The sequence below is a fragment of the Gymnodraco acuticeps genome, unplaced genomic scaffold, assembly GCF_902827175.1.
Source record: "Gymnodraco acuticeps unplaced genomic scaffold, fGymAcu1.1, whole genome shotgun sequence".
Taxonomy (NCBI): domain Eukaryota; kingdom Metazoa; phylum Chordata; class Actinopteri; order Perciformes; family Bathydraconidae; genus Gymnodraco; species Gymnodraco acuticeps.
The window spans coordinates 263,511-280,344 of record NW_022989981.1 but is presented as its reverse complement, the minus strand read 5'-3'; the positions used below and the strand labels follow the sequence as shown (position 1 = coordinate 280,344).

Here is a 16,834-nt window from a genome sequence, read left to right as displayed (position 1 = left end):
GATGCAAATGTGCACAGCATGCACATTTTATTCCTGATTTAAAACCTTTTGGGCTCAAAACAGAAACACAGACTTATAAAGCAAACCAACAAATACGATTTTACGACACTTTCATTCAAATCTCACATCAGTAATATCACTCGGTCTGCCTATTTCCATCTACGCAACATCAACCGCCTCCGCCCATCCCTTAACCCTGAGACCACCCCCATTCTTGTTCACACCCTGGTCACTTCCCGCATTGACTACGGCAACTCCCTTCTCTTTGGTCTCCCTCTCAAATCCATCCACAGACTTCAACTGGTCCAGATCTCTGCCGCCCGCATCATCACCAGAACCCCCTCCATTAACCACATCATTCCTGTTCTTCAGCAACTTCACTGGCTCCCCGTCAAATCCCGTATAGTTTTTAAGATTCTGCTCCTGGTCTTTAAGGCCATCCATAACCTCACTCCTCTGTACCTCTCCGACCTCCTGCACTATTAACACACTCATCCGCACACTCAGGTCTTCTGCTTCCCTCCACCTCACTGCACCCCCCTTCCGTTTAACCACCATGGGGTCTAGAGCCTTCAGCCGCTCTGCACCCCGCCTCTGGAACTCCCTCCCACCTAACATCCTCAACACTGACTCTCTCCCCATTATCAAATCACGTCTCAAAACACATCTCTTCACACTCGCATATCCACCATGATCATTATCCATCACACATCCTCTGTTTTATTTATTTTATTTGTTATATACTGCATTGTCTTGTTTATGTTTCTTATGCTGTTGTTATGTATTGTGTATCTTGTTTTTTGTGTGTTTGTACGGCGACCTTGAGAGCCTTGAAAGGCGTCTATATAAAATAAATGAATTATTATTAAGATCTCAGGCTCACATGTAGGATGGTGGTGTAGGTTGGTTGTTGGTTGTAGGTTGTTTGGATATTTTACAACATCCACAAGCAGAAAATATAATGCTTTTGAACTCAAATAATTTATTCATCTTAGATGTTGAGTTATAGTCTCAGCCCTGATTTCTTTTTTCATCTTGATCACACTGATGTGTATTTAAGCCACTGATTGAGGCTTAAAATACTTCGAAGTGCATCTGATTACATTTTATCTTGGAGGTTGGTGGATATATAATGATGATGATCATCATCATACTGATACTTATGTACCCTAATTACTTAATCAACCAGGATTTCATCATCATATTTATGTGAATGATTACTCTTGACTGTCTCAAATCATGGGTTGTCAAGCTGGAAGCAGGATCTCCTCCTGGTTGTCAGATGACAGTAAGCATGTCCATGCAACTTCTTTTACATGATGAGCAATGTAATGTTCTAACTGAATCAGCTAAATTACATATACATCAATTTGTCAATCGCAAAAAATGAACAACAGACTTGATCAATTGATAATCTTAAAATATCCCGGTTTAAGAAAAACTTGCAGAAATACAGATAAAATGTCCCAAACTAATATTTTCATGTGTTTTTTATTATAGTAACCTTAATATCTTTCGCGGTTCATTTTTAACTAACATAAAATGTTTTATTCAAAAACACTTTGAATCCACATTGGGAAGATAAAATGCTTGAGGTTTATTACTGAATATTACCATATTACAATTTCCCCCCAGTGACCATTCAGAGGTTCATCTCATCTAATTGCTGTTCTCGTTACAAAATGAAACAAGGAAATATTTTCTAAGCAATGGTCTCAAACCTCTGAGTGACCCCGTAATGTGTTCTTTAGCTATAGCTTTAATGAGCTGATGTCAGCTTGATCTGTTGTTGTTGTGTAGCTTTGTGAGGACTCCTCATGCTATGTTATAATATAATAATGAGCTTCAGTTAAAGAGCAAACAAATCCTACACAACACTTTTCAGGAGTCAGGACACATAATAGTGACAGCGTTGAGTAAAGCCTGTGTGTCTGTGTGTGTGTCTGTGTGTTTCAGGCTGCAGGCCCAGCTGAAGGAGGGGTTGGCGTCCCAGGCGGAGCTGCTGGCTCAGGGCTCGGAGCTGAGGGGGGAGCTGAGCGCCTCCCAGCTGGAGCGGACGCGGCTGGAGGGGGAACTCAGCGGCCTGAGAGGATCCAACCAGAGCCTGGACCTCAGCAACGCCCGCCTCACCAGTCAGTACCAGGTATTAACCACACACACACACACACACACACACACACACACACACACACACACACACACACACACACACACACACACACACACACACACACACACACACACACACACACACACACACACACACACACACACACACACACACACACAGAAATGCACCCACACAGCTGCAGTTCTGTATTCACGCCGCTATAGCGACTAATTGACATGCAAAAATGGGATTTATTGCGTCACAGCAGAGGCACTCAGGTACCCTCTTAAAATAAAAATAAAAACACATTTTTTAAAGCACTATTTGGCAGTTAAGTCAAATCTATGACCTACTGGAATTAATTGCAGGTTCAAGAGAGAGTGTTTTAGATAAATGTGGAGAGGGAGGAACTGTGAGAAGCAGCCATAAAGCACATTTCAGCTTTATATTTCAGAAAATGAATACCAAGTAGCTTTATTTGCCCTCAAAAGATCTTAATTGTTCCATGTATTGCTGTCAAACATGCGCTGAATATTGAAAAAGTTCTTAGGGAAGTGTCGTTTGAGGGACAAAACAGGTGGAAATTGACTTCCTTGTAAAGAGTTTAAGAAGTCAACCAGCAGCTGTCACATCATGCTGCTTCATCCAACTGAATCGCAAGCTGGCAAAGGACTTTTGGCCCATTGATATAGTATAAGTATATACGCTGAACAAAAATATAACTGCAACACTTTTGCTTTTGCTCCCATTTTTCATGAGATGAACTCAAAGATCTAAAACATTTTCTATATACACAAAATAACCATTTCTCTCAAATATTGTTCACAAATCTGAAAGAATCTGTGATAGTGAGCACTTCTCCTTTGCCGAGATAATCCATCCCACCTCACAGGTGTGGCATATCAAGATGCTGATTAGACAGCATGATTATTGCACAGGTGTGCCTTAGGCTGGCCACAATAAAAGGCCACTCTAAAAATGTTCAGTTTTATCACACAGCACAAAGCCACAGATGTCACAAGTTTTGAGGGAGCGTGCAATTGGCATGCTGACAGCAGGAATGTCCACCAGAGCTGTTGCCCGTGAATTGAATGTTCATTTCTCTACCATAAGCCGTCTCCAAAGGCGTTTCAGAGAATGTGGCAGTACATCCAACCGGCCTCACAACCGCAGACCACGTGTAACAACACCAGCCCAGGACCTCCACATCCAGCATGTTCACCTCCAAGATCGTCTGAGACCAGCCACTCGGACAGCTGCTGCAAAAATTGGTTTGCATAACCAAAGAGTTTCTGCACAAACTGTCAGAAACCGTCTCAGGGAAGCTCATCTGCATGCTCGTCGTCCTCATCGGGGTCTCGACCTGACTCCGGTTCGTCGTCGTAACCGACTTGAGTGGGCAAATGCTCACATTCGATGGCGTCTGGCACGTTGGAGAGGTGTTCTCTTCACGGATGAATCCCGGTTTTCACTGTTCAGGGCAGATGGCAGACAGCGTGTGTGGCGTCGTGTGGGTGAGCGGTTTTCTGATGTCAATGTTGTGAATCGAGTGGCCCATGGTGGTGGTGGGGTTATGGTATGGGCAGGCGTATGTTATGGACGACGAACACAGGTGCATTTTATTGATGGCATTGTGACTGCACAGAGATACCGTGACGAGATCCTGAGGCCCATTGTTGTGCCATTCATCCACGACCATCACCTCATGTTGCAGCATGATAATGCACGGCCCCATGTTGCAAGGATCTGTACACAATTCCTGGTGGCTGAAAACATCCCAGTTCTTGCATGGCCAGCATACTCACCGGACATGTCACCCATTGAGCATGTTTGGGATGCTCTGGATCGGCGTATACGACAGCGTGTTCCAGTTCCTGCCAATATCCAGCAACTTCGCACAGCCATTGAAGAGGAGTGGACCAACATTCCACAGGCCACAATCAACAACCTGATCAACTCTATGCGAAGGAGATGTGTTGCACTGCGTGAGGCAAATGGTGGTCACACCAGATACTGACTGGTTTACGGACCCCCCCAGACCACAATAAAGCAAAACTGCACGTTTCAGAGTGGCCTTTTCTTGTGGCCAGCCTAAGGCACACCTGTGCAATAATCATGCTGTCTAATCAGCATCTTGATATGCCACACCTGTGAGGTGGGATGGATTATCTCGGCAAAGGAGAAGTGCTCACTATCACAGATTCTTTCAGATTTGTGAACAATATTTGAGAGAAATGGTTATTTTGTGTATAGAAAATGTTTTAGATCTTTGAGTTCATCTCATGAAAAATGGGAGCAAAAATAAAAGTGTTATATTTTTGTTCAGTGTAAGAAGTATAAGAAGCAGAAACACAAAATCCCTGCAGTAAGAACAGCAGCAGGTTTTCTGGATCATTATCATCAAGTTATTACAAATAGTTGAATATTGGGTAAATACCTTCTAAAGCTTTTAAATGACCACATTGTATCTTCATTTGGTTTCATAGCAGGTTATCTGCGATAACGCTTTTTGGTTCTGAGCAGTTACCAGGCAACCATCTCAAGGAAGTTACTGCAACTGACAAATAAATAAAAAACATAACCGTACATAAACAAAAGGTTTTCAGTTTTACACAGAAAACAAAGGTAATACAGTTTGTTATTCATTGAGCTTTAAAGGTGCTGGTAGGTGGGCTCTGCTTTCATTTGTTGTGCTAAGCTAATTGCTAATCACCAGCTTGCATGAGCTTGATTTGTGCCATGCCTCTGAGAGAGGGAGAGGGGTCGGTCTAGTCTGTCTGACTCATCAGTGTTTTACGTCACTGAAGTACCCTGACCCTGGCCCTTTGTATCGGAAAATCCATGTCCCTATTTGTGGAACTGCAGAAAGATTTGTAATTGAGAGTTTTTCTTCTTGCTTTCCACACTGTGAAACTATTCCTTTAAATTACTAACCAGAAGCAAATTAATGCAAGAACATAAAAGGCAGAATAAGCATTCCTTGTTGAGTCTGATGAGCCAAATCGTCTCATCAATTTTAAACCTGCCCAGGGACCACAGATGTAAATTAGCAAGCAGCTAAATTAAAAGTATCTCTTCTCCTTATGTGAGATTAATGTTGTTGTAATGTATATGGTCCCTGACTAAAAAAGTAAATCGCCAATTACATCATATCTAGGTTCATTTTGTATTAATTTTTTCCCCACAGTACTTCTTCATCCAAACTGTCCCTTAATTCAAATGTACCAGCGTTCCAGTGTGCCTCAGATAATGCATATTAAATATTCAGCACCCCACAATGTTATACTGTAGGTATTAAGGTTTAATCCTGGTAATCAGACACCCAGGCTTCTCATTATGCTGTTTTTTAGAGAAGTGAAGAAATGAAAACGTTTCGCTTTGATCAAAAAGTTTGGAGCCTGTTCGGTCCCACAGTTGCAGCAACTCTGCTAACTAATTTCACTGCAGTACATCTTAATGAAGTGCGGCTAAGTAGGCTAAATAATTGGAAACAAATTCCCAAATAGTAAATCAAGAGAGATGTCCATGTACTAAGATGTAGAAAAACATGCCCTCTTTCTACTTTTCTCACTGCTTAGTGATTTTGTACACGAGATGCTGTGGATCAGTGTGTTAGCCTTGGATGTTAGCTCTGCCTTAAACACCATCTTTATAAAACTCTCACTGCTCTGGTTTTGTTCACACAGCTTGTAGAGCAGCTGAATTCATTATTTGGTCATCTATAAGAAGGCACTTTCTGTGTATGTGCTTTTCAGTCGCTCCAGTGAGCTCTGACACCTTGCTTCACACTTTTGTCAAGTTTTATTATTCAGTTTTTATTTTTAGACCAATGTTCTAGCAGTTCAGTCATCAACTATTGAGTATCTTTACCTTTTTCAGTTATATTGATGATGACTGTCTTTCAACTTTAAATGATATTTATACAGATACATAGTGTTTTGTCTGTCTTTAACATCTGTTGCTCTACTTGAATGGTTAGTGTAAAAATGGGCTGTAGTATTGGTATATTATGAGTCAGTTGATATAGAGTACAAGTGGAAAACTGCACTTTAAAATATAACCATCATTCTTGTTTTATTAATGCCAGTTTAGTTCAATATTTAATTTGTTAAAGAAAAAAGGATGGTTTTTGTTTTATTCAACAAGCTATTTATTTCTTTGTGTGGCAGTCAAATCAAAACTGACCTTATATCTGTTTATTTATCACAAGTAATAGCTTCAGGGAATATTCCACAAAGTCATTGCATGTTTTCCTTATTTTGTATTAACATGTAAGTATGTTCTGTGTGTAGCTCTTGACCCAGTTAAAGGGGAACATGGAGGAGGAGAACAGACAGTTAGCGGAGCAGAACCAGGGTCTGCTGAAGGAGAACCGAGCCTTAATGGAGCAGAGCCTGGAGCGCCGGGACCAGCACTACTCACAGCAGACGGAGTACCAGTCAGTACACACACACACACACACACACACACACACACACACACACACACACACACACACACACACACACACACACACACACACACACACCACACACACACACACACACACACACACACCACACACACACACACACACACACACACACACACAAATAGTCCAGATTAAGTCTGTCTAGCTTGTCTTTAACTTTGTTTATCGGATTTTTTTGCAAATGAATTACATTAAGTTTTGTGTTACTTTGGGGAACGGTAAGAAAAATACACAAAATAATAAAAGACGCCGTGTTATTAGCACTATATACATAATAGTAATATTTATTTGCATTTACTTTATTGTCAATGAACTGAAGCATACAGTATTGAACAGGGAATCAGATATGTGTGTCAACAATATTGTGGAAAACAACAGTTATTATTTATTTCCAAGACATAAAAGCACTTGTGAAAAGATTGAGACTGAGACAACAATTTCACAGTCTAATAGCACCCAGCAGGAGGCCTTTTGAAATGACTGTTAAAAGACTTAACTGGTTTCACCCTCTGAATTTAATAAGACATATTTCTCGAAAATGTCATCTGTTTGTAGCTTTTTACTTTTATTCTGAAAGAGATATTTTTTTCGTAAAGGGTTATTTCTCCCCCTTTAATGACTGATACAAATGTCACTGTTACTGAGCACACATTTAATTCAGCACCACCACCAGGATTATCGAATGGTGGCTCTCCGATACAATTGCATGATAAACAGCCATGTTCACATTTCATATTCCAGATCGGCCCCGTTATTATAATAAAAAAAGGAATAAATCACACAAATTAAAATCAATCCCCATTGCAAACTGGGATTAACATGATAATCAAGAATCCAAGATGTAAAGTTGGATTTTGGTTTGATTAATATATGTAAATTGTTGCAGGATATCAATTCAGTGAGTGGAACAAACAGATGTTGCAGATTTCGTACAGATAACGTACAACAATATTGTTTTATCTGATTTTTAAGCTTGTTCAGAATAATTGTAGGGTCAACTTTAAGTAGCTGAAGGTCAAAGTCACTCTGGGTACTTAATATAAATCATAAATAGTGCTATGGGGGAATGTTTCATGGAGTGGATTTACATTTTATTTAATCTTATTGATATAGGAGGACAGACAATACATGGGCAAGAGCTCACAATGTCAGGACACATAGAACTGCGTACTGTTCTGATCCACATTAATGGCAGCAATGCACCTAGCAAAGTCAAACTAGTACAACACAGCAATCTACCATCGAAAAGCAAGAAGACACTAAAAAGCTAGTAAACATGGATTTAAACTATGCAAGGTCAAAATATATAATTGTTAGGTTCAAGGTTCTTTATTCGTCATACGAACATAGCTACAGAGTAGTTATGTCGATGAAAATCTTAGGTCAGAGGCTTCTCCAACAGTGCAACACAATAATACAGAAAAATATAGTGCAAGTAAATATTCAAAAGTAAATACAAAAAGAAAAACAGTTTAAAAAAAGTGAAATAAGAGTCTATATGCAAGCTATTGGAATGATGTATTAGATAAGATAAATAATTACTAAGTAGCAGATGAATGTTATGGATGTTATTACAACAGTTCAGGTGTTTAACAGTCTTATTGCCTGTGGGATGAAACTGTCTCTGAATCTGGTGATTTTTGTCCGCCAGATTCATGGAATCAAATATTAATTTGTCTTTGAATGTTTTACGAGTAATGAGTTGTACTACAACTTAATTGTTAGGTCTTAAAAAGTGTTTGGGTGAGAAACAACAAATGCAAACTTGTTGTTCACATAAAAACTGACTACCTTTACCAAGATGGGGTACTGGTGATCCAACATCAAAGGCTAACTGTGTACTGTGTCTAATTTTTTATCTGCAGCGATTTTTTATCTCTTTCAATTTACATCTTAACACCTGAACATTGGGCAAACTGAGGGAGGAGTTCAAACTGCTCTAATCAATATTTTCAAATAGATCCAATAACTACAGGTGTCTTTGAAAAAGGGTTGTAAGTAGTCATCACCAGCTTCAGCTCCCTCTGCTCTAAAATGTTTTTTGAATTAAATATATTTAGCTCGAAGCACACGATGAGTAAGGGGTTTAGAATATTAAGCACTGTAATATTAGAAGGAGACAGGATTTGCTGTTCACTGTGGGAAAGATCTTCAAGGGAACAATCCTAAACTCCACACGCTCCAACCTCTAGGCGCGTTCATGCTAAATGTGCGAGGGCTCAGGGCTGTCCAGATGTCAAATGTTCAAGTGCATGAGGGCTCTTATTCATGCTTTTCAACACAAACATCGGACCTTTTGTGAGTCCCCATGTCTGCAGATTTGAGGGACTTGCCTATAGTTCACAGCCATGACGACTCTTTGTGTTGGGGTTTTCCTGCCCCGAACAAAATGTACCAAACTAAGCATGGATGGCGTAGGGAAGAAATCTGCTAGGACTGGGACATTAATATTTAACATTTACAATATTACTAAATGAATAAAGAAACATTAGATCAAATTGTGAACAGTTGTAGCCACAGTCAAATGCTGCTTAAGGGACGCTTTAAGGTTTATTGAACCAAATTATGCTATATTAATATATACCCTACTTTTATTTACCTGTTATTGCTTATAGTTTGTAAATTCAGGACTTTGTAAAAAACAAAGTGTTGCTCACCCTGTAAGGTAAAAGCCTGAATGATGTGAAAATCTGGCATTCGAGAGCACCTTGAGATGAATAGATGCAAAAAGAAAATCCTAGAGAGCACTTGTCAAATACATACCAGAGGTGTGTTTTATGGCGATGCATTTTTCCTTGTAATGTTTGATGTCATGATGGTGAGTCCCTTTTATCTTGTTTGGATAACCAGACTTGATCCAGTGTCCCTCTCTCCAGTCCTACTGTTAATTATTAATTAAAAAAATATTCAAACTTATTAAAAAAGAGTGGTGTTTTGTGGGAATAAACTAGTAAAAAAAAAAAAAAGAAATCTGTAGGGCTCTTGAAACCCAAAGGTTTTGTGCTTGTTCTAAAAGCTTTAACCGAAATATCAAAAGATTCCCTGAGCAGCATTTATTTTCTGAATGAATATATTAGAGTTTTATCACCCCAGTGTCTGAAGTTCAAAACCAAAGGTTGCTTTTATAAACCGCAGTGTTTATTCCTGCAGTTCTGGTTATTTGAGCACAAACTGCAGGTCTCTGTTCAGAGCCAAGTGCGCTGCGGTGTGGTTCATTAGGACTGAGAATGTAATCCAAACTAACACCAGGATACAAATCCAAACAGGCTGGATGTTATTGTTTTATAACCTGCAGTTTCCCTAGCTTAGAAAAACAGGAAATAAAGAATGAGGTGAAGGCAAACTGAATCTGACTGAGGCTTATTTTCAGCTTTTTATTTGTGTCCCTTAGTGGAATGAGAAGCTTAAAGACAAGTTCATCATGAAAATATAAAATAACAAACAGTATGACATAACAGTCCAATGACTCTGCTGATTTAAAGACTCACAAAGTGAAGTGTCGGGCAAACATATATTTAAGACCTTGGGAAGTGCAAAAGACAGTTTAGATGTTTGATTTACGAAGTCACTTTGTTGTGAGTGACGCAGAGCAAATGAGGCAGTGACTTTGTCCTTCCAAGCTTAATGTTGCAGGAAATGTTCTGAATTCAGTGAGCAAACATGTGAGGAGGCCTTATAAACTTTCATGAAATAAATCGAATAAGCCTTCGAAAGAGCTTCATCAAACTTTTAAACCGTATTTAATAAATGAGATCCTCATAAACAGCGCTAATGGCCAACTTATTCAATACAAAAACATCCAATAAACTAGACTTACCTATCAGAAAACGAAATAAGGAGTCTAACAAGTTAATACTTACCCGGTATAATGTTTACCATGTTCACCATCTTAGTTTAGCGTGTGATAACAAATGCTAATTGATATCTGATACCTGATATCATAGAAACACACCTGTGAGTTTACATTGCAGATATATGGTAAAAAAAGAAGGATATCCAAACGTTTGTGCAATCTTTTTTTGTGCAATCTGCATTAATGTTCACGGAAACTCATCCAAACAGTAAATATTCGGTGCAGTAGTGTTATGAATTAGATATCTTCCTCAAAACCACAAATGAAAATCTCATCGTTTCGCTACAGGAAAAGTCTGGCTAAAAACGAGTTTCTGTGTTTAGTAAACATACATAAGGTAATACAGTATCATAAAATGCCATGTGTGATACTTGAACATGTGAATCTGTAATATACGAAGATGTGTCTTCTGTTTTATGGCAAGGCATGGCACCGGAAATCAATAATCATCTTTATGGTGCAGACCATGCTTTCTTATTGTTCACAACAGTATTTTTTGTTCAGTATCATTTCAGTATTTTTCCAATAGTTGAGATATTTCAGTCTTGACCACAGCGGTGTACTCGCTGAACAACGGACCAAATGTCATCCCTAGATTCATGCCGCTAGCATGGCTAAAAATGTACCCGAGCCTTTGTACTGACCGTTGCTCACCTTGAATAACCTTCCTGATCTTTTCCGCTCACTGCTGTGCGTCAGTAGCTTATACTGTCAGACTTTCGTTGAGAATCTTTTTTTTCAAGCCATCTTTTCTGTGGCATGCTATTTCTCATTAAAGTCCTGCTTTGTTTGTCCTCACACCACAGCTCAATCTCTGAGCCCTCTGCTGAACAGCCACACATTTTCAACATCTTGTCATTGCTTCTTTTATTTTTCTTTGGATTCATTTGATTGACATGTTTTTATTGTTTTATATAATAGTATTTTACATTTATATAGTTTTATTTGGCCTCACTGTTCGGCTTTTCTGTTGTTATTTAGCCTTGTATCCTGCTTTTGCACTTTGTCCATTGTTTTTAAAGGTGTCATACAAATTGAATTATTATTATTATTACCTTCCACACACAGTCTGTGGTAATACAGTTGGTTTAAAGAGAATCTAGTAAAAAAAACAACACAGCAGGCTTAATTTCTCTGTAGTGAGTTTACAGGAACTTGGTGATTCATGTGCCATCAGCCTCGCAATAATCAACGGGTAATGAATGCATGAACTGAATCAAGCAGGCCTTCCTACTCAGCTGCTTTGTTCTGATGCTTTGTGTGTTTTCCTTCAGGGAGAAGCTGAGCGAGCTCCGTCGGGAGAAGCAGAAATTGGTGGAGAAGATTATGGATCAGTATAGGGTCCTCGAGCCGAGCATGCAACCTCCATCAAGCAAAGCCAAGTACTGTATAGAAATATATATACCTTTACACCGTTTACTGTAGCTTACTATTTCTGTGCATCTCAGTACATTAAAAGATAGATACTTTATTGATCTAGAGGGAAATTAAGGCTTCCAGTTTCTCATACACAACAAAACAAAGATACACAGAGGACTAAAAACAGCAATACAGAATAAAATACAGCATTGATAGTACAGTATGTGCTAATAACGGTAGTATTGCAAATGTATGTTGCTTAAAAAGTGATAAAACATTCAAGCTTACCTTATAGTCTGAATAGAATAAAAATTGTATTTTTTGTGCACAAGTTATGTTCAATTGGGGCCACAAACTGTGTTGGTTGTTAGCCTGCATTTGCACTTCATACTTGGAATCTTCTCTGTAAGACGTTGAGGTTTCAGAGTTGTTACAATGTAAGTTTATATAATCCATATGATCGAAAGCTTTTTTTACATGTTATTATTCAATAAGGTAAAATAACCTGGCATGATAGCTGATTTTCTAGGAGAATGTCATATAATGTTATATATACAGTTTTGTCTCAATTTTTTCCCTTTGTATTGTGGTTTCCATCATGTCTACTAACCTTGGTGTATGAGGACAGTCTCTTTTTGTTCCTTGTGTGGTATCATATATTTAAGGAGGAGGATATCAGTGTTGTGCTGCTCTCATGAGGGCTTGTTTCCAGAAATCCGTCAAAATAAGAAAATAAATTGGTAAACTGGGATGCAATCATCTCAGTTCATATATTGCTGTCACTTCAGCTAAACGCCCAATTCATCCAGATAAAGCTTACTTTACATTTGTGGGACAGCTGGAAATACTTTTTACATAAACAAACATTTATTCATTAGTATTGCTGTACACATTTGCCAAAGTGTCATGCATTTTGTCTCTAGTGCTACCAATTAATATGGTAATGACATTTTAATTATAACATTTCCAAATGGATTTTCATGACATCTTGTTACAAAGTGCTCTTTTTGGCATAATAAATGACAGTTGGCACCTTCAGCGACATTTTATTCCCATTTTGAAAACATGCAGCCCTTGTTACACTTGGCATCCTCCAAGTGTTTTCTGGAAAATCAAGTTTTTTTTTTGTGTGAGCATGCACACACTTACTATAGCCCATCCGTCTTTGTAAATTGTCTCTGTCCTCTGTGTTCTCGCAGGAAATCTAACTGGATTGCGGACAGGATGAAGAAGCTAATCAAACCCCGGGGAGGAGGAAGAGACGGACGCGCCCTCTTCACCGCCGCAGGCAGCGTGGAAAACCTGGCCGACAGCACTGAATTTACATCAGACCCACACACACTTCACCCTGGTGATACCACACACACACGAACACACACACACACAGCCCAGCACACTACGTCTCTTTCTCTCAAACACACAAACACCAGCCGAATGGTTTTCACAAAGATATGCTCACATACTCACCCCATCAAGCGAGGCTACAGGCATGCATACAAATCATCTCATGACTACCAAGTGTGGTCTGCATTGATACCGCTCTCTTCTGCTAAGATTTCTCCCTGCAGAGAGCCGAGACTTACTGAGGCTGGCTTTCTCTGCTAACCACATGTTGAAAGCAAAGGATTCACAAGGCTTCATCCTCTTTTTATACACCTTGACTGTGGAATGAATGTTACTGTCTGAGAGAGGGGGAAAAAGGTCTGCAGACACTTTCAAAGCCAAGATTTAAGCCCAAACTTGCTTCATTGATATTCCTTTCTCTCTTTTTGACATACTGTTGTTGTCCCTTTTTAATGTTATTTTCACTCACATCGTTTTTTTAATATACCGCCTAAAGCCTGCTTCCTTAGACACACACTGGGAGGTATTTCTGTTCCTCAACAAGAGGACTCCTAGCTTTTTATTGAGCCTGTTTCTCAGATAGATTATATCTCTACACAGAAATCACATATTCACATCCCAGTTTAATTGTTATAAATAAATGACTTGTATTTTAATCTGGAGATTGTTTGAGCCAGCCTAGACATCGAGCCAGTCAAGATATATTGCACTTCATGGCTTGTGTCTGTTTGAGGTGACATTTCCCATAACACCCACATTTAACCCCGAGGCCAGCCGGCTTTATGTCAGGTTAACTTGACCTTTACCCCTGGTCTCATGGTCAGCTTTCAGGATGAAGCCAGGCTAACAACTCTCTGATGCACTGAGGCACAGCAAGGTCTGCCACAGCAGCTCCTTATCCAATTAACATTAAGAAATTACGAATGATTTAAAATATTTAAATTTGACATAATTGAATGTTTAATGTTATGATTGCTTTTTTGAACATAATGGTCAGGCTTCCGCGTTGAGCTGTTTATTCAACTGTGATTTAAAAAAAAATCTTTATGCATTTTAATAAACCTAGAATTACAGTTTTTATAGCACTATTAACACAACTTGATTTTAAAGTTACATTTTCACTATCACAAATCATACCATACATCAGGGCTATTCAATTAGTTTGGAATGGGGCCGGTTGATGAAAATGATCCAAATCAAGTGGCCGGGAAAAAGATGGCTTGAAATATGAGCAATCATATTAAGAGCTTCAGATATAGTAAATACTACAACAGCATAGTGGAGTGCATATATTGTGTTTAATTAAATCAAACAACATAGCCCCAAGGCCTTTATAGATCTAAATGGCAAGTTCAGAACTCAGTAGGCCTACATGTGAAGCTAATTTAACCATCAACATCATTTCATTTGATTTAATTTAGGTGAAATTATCAAATCATTCACGCAGAGATGCAATAAATGACAGGAGTTGTCACTACAGTAGCTAGTAGGTGGGTTCGAAACCCGAGCCCGCAGAAGTTTTCAGGCAATGTCTTCCCCTCTATCTCAATTTAACACCCTCTCTGGAATAAAGGCACTCTGGCCCAAAAACAAATCTTGAAGAAAAAGGAAAAAAAAGTAGATTACTTTTTAACATTATACTCAAAGGGCCAGTAAATATCACCCCGGGGCCGCCAATTGAATAGCCCTGCCATACATCATAAAAAACAGTTTGATGCATCCCAGGAAGAACCGCATTTGACAATGGGTACATTTAATTATTTTAATTGCACAATACAAAAGCGGTTTTGAGTGCTATACATACAAATAACAGCAGCAATATTATTGCAAATGATGTAAACAGACATCCATACATCATAACACACACATACAAACAAGCTTGTCTGGGAAAATGTGGTTTGTTCACTTAAGAAATTGCTCCAGTGAAAAAGGAAGTCTTTATTTTGGATTTGAAAAATCCTGCTGCAGCAAGACTAAACATCAGCAGGTAAACTGATCCACTCTTTAGGTGCTGAAATACTTAAAAATCTGACTGGATTTAGAAAGTGTTATGGGCATATTCAGGTGATTTCAACTTTGTGAGAGATCTGCTATGGGTTATAAACTGATTGTAGACCAGCAAGTGCTAATATATTTAAATAAATTAAATACTTAACATGTGTGTTTAACTTAACTACAGGTCCAAAGCATGTGCATAGAATTGTTGGTGTACTGCTTATGATTGCAAAATAAGGGGTTGAATTAGATTACAAAGCTTTATTAATCCCCATTGTGGACACTCATTTGCAAACAAATCAATTAATTAATTCAGACAACAAACTTCAAGGGCCTAACAGCAATACATTCACAGTAAACAACACAATCAAATACTTACACAGTACAACAAATAAATCTAATACCACTTAATTCACGGTGCTTTTCCTCTTCAGCAGAACAGGGCTCTTTACAATTACACTCACAAACATCCACACACAGAAAGACCGATGGTTGACAGAGCTTTCCGTCCGTCCAACAGTAACAATTGTCAGTGTTTTATGTTTTCGGGGGTGTTGCTCAAGGACACCACCACATGTGCCAGGAATCAAACCACTAACCCTATGATAAATGAAAGAGCAGTTCTACCACATGAGCCACAGCCATCACATTTCTTTAATTTATTTTCTGCACCCGCCATTGTTTGATGTCCTTGAAATTGCATTTGCAGCTGAAGAAAATGTATTATGTTCATTCCTGATTTGTGCTGTGAAGATGTTTGTAGATTAGTCCCACCTGGTACCCCACAGTGAAAGATAAAGCATAGAGGAAAACAAAAGTTAAAAAGGCTTTGGGTGTTGATTAAATGAGCCAATGATTTACTGATGTCAAAAATATTATCACCTATACACCTCCCTCGCCTTTGTACACATATGGGTTTTAAGTACTAATAACTTTTCATCTCATTCTGTTTCAGACCCCCGCAGTGCTCCCGTCTCTCCCTCTCCCATGAGAAAGGCTCCGTCCCAGACAGAGCAGGACATCTCGGCTCCCGGGACTCCATCCATGCGCTCTGGCTCCGGGGCCCGTCGTAAACTGGGATCCCGTCACGGTTGGGGTCTTGGATTGACCAGAGGAGGCTCTGGAGTCTCCCAATCCTTCAGTCCTGGGGACCACAAAACACCGCCCCTCCTGAGGGTACGCTCTGACCACAGCAGCTCCAGTGTCCTCTGGGAGGGACAGGGAGGCGAAACAAACACAGACGCACCGCTGAACAGTCAGGAGAGTGTCGAGGCGGATGAAGGCAGAGGTGAGGTGGAGAAAGTGGATTAAGGAGGATGTACTTACACTTTCAAACACCTCTCCCCAACAAGTCATTTAGTCAGATTTGTGTCTGATAATATTTTATTTTTTAAGGGAAAAAAATGATTAAGAACATGCCTATGTTTTTTTCTGAAAGAACTGTACATTTATTAAAATAAATAAATGACTTGTTCAGATTGTTTTAAAGTGTTCTTCTGTGTTTGTAAGTATGCTATGTGCACAGTATTGTAAAAGGATAAGTAACAAGTATAAACTTGAGCTAAATAAAAATAGGTCTGTAAAGTAAGACCATGCCTAGAGCAGCCATAACATTAACAGGCACTCAAAGTAGAGCTAATATTATTTTTATAAAACACGCGTGCGCCTGTTGGTCTGTTCTGACTTCCAGACGGCCAACCCT

General features: G+C 39.1%; 1 protein-coding gene across 3 annotated transcripts in view; it reads left to right on the top strand.

The window, feature by feature from the left end:
• ccdc88b (coiled-coil domain containing 88B) overlaps positions 1-16,611 on the top strand; it is a 43,699-nt gene extending 27,088 nt beyond the window's left edge. For all 3 annotated transcript variants that reach the window (XM_034211894.1, XM_034211895.1, XM_034211893.1), the window contains 5 exons: positions 1,957-2,143; positions 6,403-6,548; positions 11,709-11,816; positions 12,993-13,144; positions 16,088-16,611. In XM_034211894.1, coding sequence (XP_034067785.1) covers positions 1,957-2,143; positions 6,403-6,548; positions 11,709-11,816; positions 12,993-13,144; positions 16,088-16,443 — 949 coding nt within the window. In that variant the 3' untranslated portion in view covers positions 16,444-16,611. The remainder of the gene's footprint in view (positions 1-1,956; positions 2,144-6,402; positions 6,549-11,708; positions 11,817-12,992; positions 13,145-16,087) is intronic.
• The last annotated feature ends 223 nt before the right edge of the window (positions 16,612-16,834 follow it).